General features: G+C 38.7%; 1 protein-coding gene across 2 annotated transcripts in view; it reads left to right on the top strand.

Annotated features, from left to right (window-relative positions):
* Positions 1-12,007, top strand: part of erbin (erbb2 interacting protein) — a 78,003-nt gene that overhangs the window by 60,870 nt on the left and 5,126 nt on the right. The window contains exons 15-22 of one of the 2 annotated variants that reach the window (XM_067398289.1): positions 2,023-2,144; positions 4,584-4,757; positions 4,879-5,055; positions 6,816-6,933; positions 7,053-7,236; positions 7,708-9,169; positions 10,207-10,305; positions 11,302-11,358. In XM_067398289.1, coding sequence (XP_067254390.1) covers positions 2,023-2,144; positions 4,584-4,757; positions 4,879-5,055; positions 6,816-6,933; positions 7,053-7,236; positions 7,708-9,169; positions 10,207-10,305; positions 11,302-11,358 — 2,393 coding nt within the window. The remainder of the gene's footprint in view (positions 1-2,022; positions 2,145-4,583; positions 4,758-4,878; positions 5,056-6,815; positions 6,934-7,052; positions 7,237-7,707; positions 9,170-10,206; positions 10,306-11,301; positions 11,359-12,007) is intronic. The other variant, XM_067398290.1, reaches the window with a different exon arrangement.

Raw genomic sequence — 12,007 nt, 5'->3', positions numbered from 1 at the left:
CCTTCCCACAGTGCCAAAATTCTACGAACTGGTTTGCTGACCATGATATTACTGTGCTTGATTGGCCAGCCAACTCACCTGACCTGAACCCCATAGAGAATCAATGGGGTACTGTCAAGAGGAAGATGAGAAACAGCCGACCCAACAATACAGATGAGCTGAAGGCTGCTATCACAGCAACCTAGGTTTCAATAACGCCTCAGCAGAGTCACAGGCTGATCACCTCCATGCCACGTCGCATTGATTGAGTGCATAAATGAACATACTCTTAAGAACTTGAACCTTTCTGTATTGTAGATCCTTTTTTTATTATTATTGATGTTAGGACATATTCTAATATTTTGAGATACTGAATTTTTGAATCTAGAATATATGAACATTTCACTTTTTGATTAAAAAAAATTAACTTTTCCATGATATTAGTTTTTTGAGATGCACCTGTGTGTTCCAAACTTTTGAATCATAGTATTTATTTATTTATTTGTATGTATCAACAAGACTGCATTCATTGGTTCAAAAATACAGTAAAAACAGTAATATAGTGAAATATCATTACAATTTCAAATAACTGTTTTCTATTTGAATAGATATTAAAATGTAATTTATTCCTGTGATCAAATCTGAATTTTCAGCATCATTACTCCAGTCTTCAGTGTCACATGATCCTTCTTTAATCTAATTAATCTAATATGCTGATTGTGGAAAATAATCTTACTGACAACAAATGTTAAACTGTAGTGGTTTTGGATTTAACACCTGCTAGTTGTGGGTAAAAATCAACAGTGGCATGTAACGCATATCAACTCACTAGCCAGTTTGACACATTATGGTGAATTATGGTTCATAAATTTATGTCCTATCACTATGCATGTCATCGCTATCAGAGCCCCTCCCCAAAGAAGAGCCTCCAACATTAACAAAGTGTAAGGGCCACACACTGAGAGAATGACAGGTCATGGCAAGTCTTGTGAGTGTAGCACAGTAACCACACACTGGTGGCACTACTCGGCATCTCATTGACACCACTTTATTTCTTGACGTGAACTTTTGTGTGTATGGTGATTAGATTCACTATTTTGGACTTCCTTCCTTGACTTCCTTCCTGTTATGGGATAACTGAGATGTGACGTGGCACTTCTCGTCCGGCGTGTGACGGTTAACGCTCTGTCGGAGCCCTGGGAGACAAGAGGCCACTTTTACAAACCCTTTTTCCATCATTAAGCAATCATTTTAGAGTGAGCTGTAAAAGTTCTCAATGGACGGTAACTGTAGTAGCCAAATGCAGGTAGCGGCAGATCTTCGATGCTCAGTCAGCTCTGTAAAATCTCTAAAACAATTATATAGTTTTAGAGAGACTTTAGAGACTTAACTGATCATCAGATGTCTACCACCTGCAGGCTGCAGCCAGAACTTGCTCATGTCACTGTTTTCTCTCTCTGAGACTCAAGTCTGCCAGTGTTTCTGGATTCCAGAGGGGGGAGAGATTAATAAGTCTTAACCTGTTTCCTAGCAACCCCACTCTAAACTCTTCAGAACGCAAACGCTGTGGCTCTGCAGCTCTCAGGAGTCTGCTTCAGTTTGTTAGCATGATTGAGCTTTAGAAATGGTCTGAAGTCTGTTCGCCTACATGACAAAGTGCTCTCCTGAACCCAGATGTCTTTTTAAATGGCCACACAACACAAATAAGAATTGATGTGTGTGAACCGAGTCTGTGCCGCCCACCAAGCTCAGGCAGTGTATTTCAGGTTTTTGCTGTTTGTTAATCATCATAGCAGAGAGACACAGCATTAGTTCATTTTAATGATTTGGTTTCGCTGAATCGGAAATAACTGGACTGACAGAAACAGAAACTGATTCACTAAAACAAATCAAAACAAACTCTACACAGGATTTGCTTTGAGATTCTTGAGCTTTTCATCCTCCACCGATGGCAATGCCATTGTTTTGATTGTTAATGGTTGTTGTTTTGATTGTTAATGGTTGTTGTTTTGATTGTTAATGGAAGCCAATTCTCTTTCACAGATGTGCCCAACTCAGACAGCGAGAGCTTTAACCCGTCTCTGTGGGAGGAGCAGCGCAAGCAGCGGGCGCAAGTGGCCTTCGAGTGTGACGAGGACAAGGATGAGAGAGAAACGCCCCCGCGGGTCAGTTCCCACCGTCCAGTTCTGTCCAGGGTGCTTTCTCGATTTTCTATTTCCCTTTGTGCATGTCTTGCCCTTTTCTCTCGCTTCATATCACCCATCTAACCCCCTTGCTATTTTATTCTGTCTTGACCAGGCACACTTAAAGCACTTCTCTGCCTTCACAAATGCTGAAGCTAAATGCTGTTTGTAAGCCTCAAAATCCCAGACAATTGCAACATATTTGATGTCATTAATTACTCACCCTAATGTCGTTCCAAACCCGTACAACCTTTGCAATGACCACTTTGATGCTTCAAAAAGTAAAGAAAATTTAGACTAAACCGCTTGTTTTAAGATCTCTTTATGAACTTTTTGAAGCGTCAAAGTGGTCATTGCAAAGGCAGTCAATGGACGGACTGACATCTCTCAGATTTCATCATTTGTGTTTCGAACTAACCCTTTAATATACAGCAATGTTGAGTGGGATTTTGGACCAGTGTGGGAGGAGATACCTTGCACATTTTTAAAAAAATAAAAAATAAATAAAAAACTGTTAATTATCAAAATGTCCTGTTACGACCTGCTTGCAGTAACTTTATTGGGATATCAATTTAGCATGTAAGAGACGTCACATGCTGTTTCTTCTATCATAAATGAGACAAACCAAATTAAACACAAAACAATTCTGCCATTATTTATTCGAACTGTGGATAAAAAAGATGCTGCTGCTGGATGCTCTTTTCTGGATGCTGGATGCTTCTTAGTGGCAAAAACATCCACAAAAGTAAAAAACACCATAAAAGTATCACAAATGTCATCCAGATGTACACAAATGTAATTAGAAATGTTGTCGTGGCAATAAACTGAAATAAAATTGAAAAAAGTTTAAATAATAAAATGACTAAAACTGAAATAATAAAGTTAAATAAAAATATTTAAGAATAATTACATTTACAAAAGCACATAAAAATTACTAAAACTTAAGCTATAAACTATTAAATTGTATTTCATTGAAATAAAGCTGCAATAAAATATAAATATTAGATGAAAAACCTAAGTGAATATTAGAAATATTGCCTTAGCAACTAACTGAAATAAAAGTTGAAATAATATAAATTTAAATAAATAATAATGTATAATTAAAATGAAAAATAAATAGAATTAAAAAAAAAACTAATAAAATGACAAAGGTACATGATACATTCAAAATATTAATACTAAGTATATAAATCATTCTAAAAAACAAAATGTCAGGTGTTTTTTGTGAACTAGATAACTGATTAATTGTAAAAAGTTAAATCAAAATAATTATTCATTCACAAAATTACCCTGAACTAAATAACAGCATAAATTTTGGTTTATTACATAAAGCTTTGTATGCCTTCAGAAGACTTGTGAAATATAGTGAGACAGAAATATAGAGTATAGAAATCACTTCAGCTTCATTATAATGTATGGCAAAGAGTGACCAGCAGAGTCTTATATTTTATTGGAATGTACTGCTTTAAAGGCAACATTTTTGTTATAATGATGTGAGTTGATGTCAGTTGTTGATTTTTCATTTCTACTATTTGTACTACATTGATCTTGCCATGAAAATAGCCATAGATGCAGGTATGGCAACGAAAACAAACAAACCAACCAACCAGCAGAGTCTCCAGAATCTCTCCTTTTGTGTCTCACTGAAGGAAGGTTAGAAACGACATGAGAATGAGGAAGTAATGACAGAATTGTCATTTTTGGGGTGAATCATTTCTTGGATATTTTGGCAGCATGTGGTAAGACGGTTTCAGTGGAACAGCCTCACCTGGTTTTGTCAGCATGTCACAGCCTGCGCTTCACTGCATTGCAGTGGAAATCTCATTAAAACTAACCCTGACATGACTCCTGTCAGAAAGTGAAATGGAAGCCTTCACTGTCTCGGGGGCCCTCGAGCATACAACGTCAACCTTATTTTTTCCTTCCACCCCTCATCTCGCTGATATTACATACTCGGTATCTCGTTCCCTCCCTCTCGCACCCGGTCTTGCACCCCTGATGACTCAATATGCCTGTCTGGCTTGTACGCTGTGCCAGGAACACATGCAGGCTCCCAAGCTGTCTGACGGAGCTTCACTATCAGCTCTCAGAGCGCCAGTGTGGCCCTGTCTGGCCCTAAAAGAGCAGCCCTCCTCATTGTGCGTGTTGTAAAAAGCTCGCCAACACCTTCTCCAATGAAATGGTGTCAGTGATTTGGCTAGGGGTTCAGCGACCCTCTTTAAGAACTGACCTGTATTTTCTGTTGCAATGATGTAACTTCCTATGTAGCTACATGACGTGCCCACAAACTTTATTTATTTATTTATTTATTTATTTAAAATAATAAATTCAATATAAAGCATCATTATATATTTATATATAATATGAATTAAATATAATACATCCGATTATTATAACTTAACTGTGTCTTTGTATTTACAGGAGGGCAATCTGAAGCGCTACCCGACACCGTACCCTGATGAACTGAAGAACATGGTGAAAACTGCTCAGTCTGTGGCTCACAGACTCAAAGAGGATGAGTCCGGTGATGAGGCGAGAAAAGAGCCTAAGGCCAGTGACAGGAACCATATCGGAGTGCAGGATGTTGGAGTGAAGGTTGGATTTTGAAAACACTACCAGTTGCATGTCCTATTTTGGGATGGGTCAACATAATTATTACATTGAAAGTAAATCTTGGTGCAGATGTTGGAATAACCCTGAATTCCCTATGTGTCAGGTGATTGAAAGTCCCTGCACTAATGGCAAAGCTGTTGAAATGGAGCCTAAAACAATGATGAACAGTCATCACAATTATGAACCAATAGATTCAATAGACTACCACAGCGTTGAAAGGATCCCTCTCAAGACCTCAGACAACATGAGAACCATGGTGAACCATGATGACACCCTTGAGGTACTATATCAAAGTGTCAACAATGTTAAATGTTATGAATATGTTTATTGAATCAGATTTTTTTTTTTTTTTTTAAATCATTCACTCATTCTTGTGTAGTTTAAAACCTTTATGATGTTGGGTGAATGTGTACCAGGCTGTCAAGCTCCAAAATGACAGGCTGTCACATTAAAAGTAACAAAAGTAGTTCATACAACTCTGTGAAAATGTGCACTGTGAAAAACTGACCAAAATTGAAGTCATTATTGAATTCTTTCCTTGTACGTTTTTTCCATTGTATTGCTAACCTAAATCCAATCAGGCTATAATTCATATTTATATATGGACTACATTTATGATACTGGTATAGAGTTTTTTTTGTTTGTTTGTTTGTTTTTCTTCTTTCTCCTCTTTCAAACTATATGAGGTGAATCCAGTACTAAATCAAGGACTTAATTATTTTTTTATTATTTTGAAAATTGATATGGCCAGGTTGTATATACGAGATGTCGAATTGGTCACTGAAGACTCATATTTATTGAACGGGGAAGAGGAAAAGGTTTTTGATTTGTCTAAGAATTTCTTGAGTGTAAAAATTATTTAATACAATGTTTACAACTTTTTTTTTCTTCAAAAAATATATTAATATATATTTTTTTAAAAGATTTATCCTGGAATAATTTTAGAATTTTTATCATACACTAAATTAAAAGATTCTATATTATTGTTGTTATTGCTATTGTTGTTACTGATATGTATATTTTGTATATTTCTTTTTTTTTTTTTAAGAAAAAAATTGTTAAATTATTGTAATCAATGTATTGAAATATATTATTAAATATTGTAATCATCTTTTTTTCTTTTTTTTTTTTTTTTGAAATACAGTTGATTTTGCTGTGAATGTAGCCATTGCTGCTGATAAGGCATTAAATCATAAATATATTATATATATAATAATATATATATATATATATATATATATATATATTTTTTTTTTTTTTTTTTTTTTTTTCATTTTGGAGTTTGGTATCCTTAGTTTCCATTCATGTTTTACCATCTTTTGTGGTCCACAGAAGAAAGTTACATGGATTTGAAATGATATTATGATAAGTAAAAAATGACTATTTTAATGACTATTTTAATATTTAAGAAATTGTAGTGGTGTTGATCTAATATCAGCAATATGACTTATAAGCAAAATATGTCTATATCACAGTATACTACATGCACGGTCACATATTAGCCATGGTCACATATCCACGAATACTGCTGTGACCTTCACATCTTTCAAGAATCAGCTGAAGACGCACCTCTTCCGCAAGCACTTAACTACCCACACCCTTGAACCAATGCACCTTTGCGTACACACGCACACAAACATTTCTCCTCTTATCTAGCTTGTTTCTAAAATTAGTTGTCAAATAAACCTAGCAGTGTATACTACGCATATTGTTTGCTCCTTGAAGAATGGCTTTTGTTCCTCACTTGAAAGTCGCTTTGGATAAAAGGCTCTGTTAAATCTTTAAAAATAAATGTAAATTATTCTCTTGAATAGTAATTCTCTTGAACTATGAGTGGATATGAAGTTTCTGTCAGGAGACATTTGCTCATATTGTATTATGTGAGATTTATTAATGTCAAGTACCATAGGGATCATTTAAACAAATTAATATAAAAATGACTTCAGTTTACCACTATAGAAGCAGGATGAAAATTGGAGTATATATTGTATTTAAGCATTTGATGTGATGTGATGTGATGTGATGTGGTTGTGTGGTCAGGACTCAGAGGAGCTGTCATCTGATGAGGAGGAAATGAAGATAGCCGAAATGAGACCTCCACTCATTGAAATTTCCATTAACCAGCCCAAAGTAGTGGCCCTCAGCAAGGACAAAAAAGGTAAAGCACTTTCCATAATATTAATAATTCTCCTATTAACGCGGGTAATTGTTTCTGGAAATAGGCTGTGTAATAGAACTCACATATGCATATAATGTTTTTTGTGTCTGGTGATGTAGATGATGGGAAGGATGCCGACTCATTGCTGGATGAGACGGTGGCCAACAGTAACCAGAACAACAGCAACTGCTCTTCACCCTCACGCATGTCTGATTCTGTGTCCTTGACCACAGACAGCAGTCAGGACAACTCCCTCTGCACACCAGAGAGAGAGTCAAAGATGCCTCTCATCCCCAAGAACAGGTACAAACACACCCTGAATACATGTCAAAAACATGACAATAAACCACAGCATTTAATTAAATATTTCTCAGTGAAAAATTACTAAAATGTGATGCTGCAGCTTCTACAAAGGGTCTCAAGTCAGCAAATAGTTTTTTTTACATTTGCATCTAGTCATTTACATTAACTGTCCAAACGAAACGATTCAACCAGAGTTCAAGTCTGAGTTGTTTCCCTAGTTATTTCCATCTCTAGTATCAACTAAAGTCAAAAAGGGGTCAAAAACTTTGAAAAACTTGTTTATCATTAGAAAGATAGATGAAATGAAAGCGAAAGTAATAGTGTGTTGCCTACCTAGACTTGCTTTTTCATTAGCTGAGAACTGTAAAAATCATATGAATTTATAGAATGCTAGACACTAAATCTAGAAAAGCAAGTTTTGGAACAGGGCTAGAGTCTTTCTCTAACTTGATTTGATTTCCCCAAACTCAGACAAGAGGATGAAAACCTCAACCAGCTGAAGCAGATGACCCCTTTACTCCAGAACTGTAACGACTCTGAGACGTCCTTACAGACCATCCTGAAGAACCAACAGAGCTATGAAAGCAAGTCAGACCAGATGGCCGACTACAGTCTCTCCATGGAAGAGAGACTTGCCCTCATTGAAAAGGGCATAAACAATGGTGTGACAGAGCAGTACAGCAAGTGGGATCAGATCAACATGAATGTGGCCAAACTCCCACCTGACAACATGGTGTCGTATGAGGACCTGGAAAGGACCAAGAGTCCCTCAGCCAAGGAGTCCATGTCAAGCAACAACAATGCCATGCTGTCACTCGAGAACCTTGAGAACGGGAATCGGCTTCAAAAAACCCAGTCTGGGGAGAATTTCAATGGCCGAACAGATCAAATTCCTTTGCGTTACGAGTCTACGAGGACCGTCTCGACAGGTGTAACGGCGTTAAGTGATATGAGTCTTTCTCGTAGCACAGAGGAGCTGTCGCCAGAGAAGAAATGTCCACCGGCCCCAGTGGTGAAATCTCAGAGCATCGCTAACATGGAGGTTGGAGGGATGAAGCTGTACTCCATCGAGGGAGAAAGCCCCCCGTATGAAGTGGCATGCGCAACCAGAACATCTGTAACTGCAGCTCAGGGCCAGAGCATCGTCCGGTCCAAATCTGCATCCTTGCTCAACGATCAACCTTTGCAGATCTACCCTGGATCCTCTGCATCATCCTCCGACTTGCTCTCCAGCTCCAAACCTCCGGTTAGCAGCACCCGCTACCCCGCCGGCCCCCCGCCGCAGTACAACATCCAGTATGCCAGTAGCACAGTCCCCAAAGACAACCTGTGGAGCCAACGTACCCCCGTACCTCCTGAGCAGCCCTACTTGCCGGCGCAGCACTCCCTTGCCAACACCAACTACTCCAACCGCAACAACGCCCCTCCATACCCCCAGCCCCAACAACGTGGCCCGCCAAAGACCCCGGACATGTGGGCCAAGGAAAGGATGCTGCCACCTGTTGGCCAGCGTGGCACCTTGCAGAGACAAGGTAGTGGATCCTCTGGCACCTCCATGTGCATGCAGGACCCACGTCGCATGCCAGGAATGGAAGGAGAGTACATGACCTATCGGGACATTCATGCGGCGGGCCGTGGGCCCCTGCAGATGAGTCAGGCTCTCCACAGACCATTGTCAGCCCGCACGTACAGCATAGACGGACCCAACGCTCCCCGGCCACAGAGTGCCCGACCCCCACCTCACGAGCTTCCAGAGAGGACCATGTCCGTCAGTGACTTCAACTACCAGCATGGCAGCCCCAGCAAGAGGCCCAGCATGAGGGTGAAGTCAGAGCACTCACTGCTGGATGGGCCAGTTGGAGGAGGTGGCAGGGTTCCAGCTGACTGGAGGGATCATGTCATGAGACACATCGAAGCTAAGAAGATGGAGAAGGTATGGTTGTTCTTACGAATGATATATACAAAGGCAAGCATAGCTTTTGTTAATACTTGGAATTAAGGGTTTGTTCATTGTCCTGTGGAGTTTAGCTCCATTCCTGATCAAACACACCTAAAAAATCTAAACTATGTCTTCGGTTTTGTTTGAATATTTCAAGCAGGTGTTGATTTGGGATGGAGCTAAACTCTGTAGGACAGTGGCCCTCCAGAACCAAAGTTGTCCATCCCTGTTTAAGTGGGGCAATCAAAATTAGACTTGGATTATCAAAGGAACCCAAGCCGTATCAGAATATCATAGTGGTTTCAGAATATCATAGTGCAGCATTAGCCATCCTGCAGAGTTAAACTCTAACCCTAATCAAACACACCTGAATGAGCTAATAAAGGTGTACAGGATTGATAGAAAAAAGCAAGCAGGTGTATTGGAGCAGGGTTGCAACTGAAATCTGGTAGAAGATAGCCTTCCAGGAGCGGGGTTTGCTACCCCATTGTGTTTGCAACAACATAGCTACGTACTGTGCACATCTAAAAAATTGAATAGGTACTACATTTGATAAGGAATAAACTGCACTGTCGTTCGTAAATCCTCTCCCAGTGGCCTCATGAATCAGTAAAGTGTTCATCAGATGAGCACTTCACAATATCGCTGGAAGTAGTAGGTCATCCAGATACTTTGCGCCTGAATACTATGAACTTTATAGTAGGGAAGTATTCATTTTTGGACACATGGTCAGACCACCATAGCAACCACAAAGCTTTGCATGGGCACTCAGTTTAGTTTCTGAACCTCAAGTCTGAATTTCCACACTCCACCATTCTTCAGCATTAACTGCATGCGTATGGTATTGTTTATTTTCCCTTCTCTTAAAAATGCTCTTAACCTAGTATTTTTCTTCATGTTTCTCTATGGACATTAACACATAAACATACTCTAACCCTTGCATGTTTCAAAGTGTACACATGGTAAATGCATGCCCACTGAAGTCATCATTAAATGCATGTGTGTTTGTGTGCATGTCATCATGTGTTCAGAGCACTCTATCTCGGTCTTTGGCCACTCTCGATGGCAGTCAGAGCTCTCTGGCCTTTAGCGCTGTAGACGGATGGCAGTTTGGAGCTAATGGGCCCAGTGTAAGTACTGCCCCACTGAGACCTCACCTTCCCAAACTCCCAGAGGTGCAGTGGAGTCACTCTCACTCCCCAAAGGGTCATTCTCTCCGCTTGCTGTTTAGCCTGTGTTCCCAACAAATTTAGAGGCATTTTTCACCTTATCAACAATATCTGTAAACACTTGAGCTGAATTTTGAATGTTTTCCAACCATCTTGGTAAAGGCAAGGCCTGAAATGAATGGGAGACATCCGGGAACAGGATTAGGAAAGTCAGTTAAAAGGTTAGATTACCCAAAAATTTCAATTCTGTAATCCTTATGTTGTTCCAAACCTTTATGACTAAATTTCTTCCATGAAATACAAAAAATATTCAACAGAATGTCCAAGCTGCTCTTTTTCACACAATTCTGCAAAATGCTGAAAAAACTGGCTTTTGAGCAGCAATCAAAGTGTCCCTAAGCAGCAAGTATTGACGGGAATGGCCCTTATGGAGCTTAAGACCCCCACCACAAATTCACCATTCTCAGCTTATATCCAGTGTCGGCTGGTTTGCACAATTGCTCCGTTTCTTTGGGTTGTCTAAGTAATACGAGATTAAGAACATTCCTAACCACTAACCCATATACAATAAAGTCTTGGAAACAAACATTCTTTATTTCTGTCAGTGTGCTTAAAAGTACAATCTGAGCTCAAGAAAATTCAGTTTTTTGTTTTGTTTAGCTGAAAGGCTCATGAAATCCTAAAAAATACCTGAAATGTGGTTTAGCCTGATTTTCATAATGTTGAATTAGTAAGCTAATTACAGGACCATAAGTAAACAATCCTGTTGGTTGTTTGTTTTTTTTGTTTTTGTTTTTTTAGTTCTTATTTAGCTGTATGCTTTAATACTATACTCATCCACTGTAGTTAAAAGTACTCAAAAAAACATCCCATAATGGTCAATAATCAAGCATCATTAAATACAGCACAACTTTTCCCATAGCAAACATTGAGACATTTTGTGCTGTTTCCCTGTAGGACGATGTCTTCAGTCCTCATGGACAACAGGGCTACCATATCGACACTCTAAGAAAAGTAAGTGCTTTACACTATGTACTAGTGACACAAAAAATATTTGGACACTTAGAATTTTATAAATGTTGCTTGGTTTATCAAATGAGATGACATTCAGATGTTTTTCTATACACACACATCAAAAACAGTATGTATGCAGTGATGTTAAGGAATATCATTTCAATTTATCCATGTAAATGTATCCTATATGACTGCATCCTATAGAACCTCATCTGTTGGTTGTTTAATGTGCTAATGAACTGGATTGAGATATCGACCTAGTGGGCATGCCTGACTCCAGCTGTGATTAATGAGCTCTAATTAACAAGCACTGCTTTAAAGAAACCTCAGCCATGTTCTAGAGCTGATCTTTCTAGCACGTAAAACCAAGTGTGGATGTTCTCACTACTGACTGCAGTAAACACATGGAAGGATAAAATTATCATTGAAAAATATATATGAAGAGGTGTGTGGAGGTTTTGTTTTGTTTGTACTTGGCGAGTGACTTTTAGACATTGTGTGAAAGTGTCCTTGAAAAACAATTGCAATTTGTTTCATTGTTTTCTTAGTCTCTCGGGAATTAAACCATTTAGTGAGGTGGATTAATTAGAAGTAAAGGTCTAAAAGCATGATGCTTCATCAGTCAACATGGATTTCTTGCTCTAACCAG

Source organism: Chanodichthys erythropterus, chromosome 10 (genome assembly GCF_024489055.1).
Source record: "Chanodichthys erythropterus isolate Z2021 chromosome 10, ASM2448905v1, whole genome shotgun sequence".
Lineage (NCBI taxonomy): Eukaryota > Metazoa > Chordata > Actinopteri > Cypriniformes > Xenocyprididae > Chanodichthys > Chanodichthys erythropterus.
Note: the sequence above shows the minus strand (reverse complement) of the source record. Positions and strands in the feature narration are given on the sequence as shown.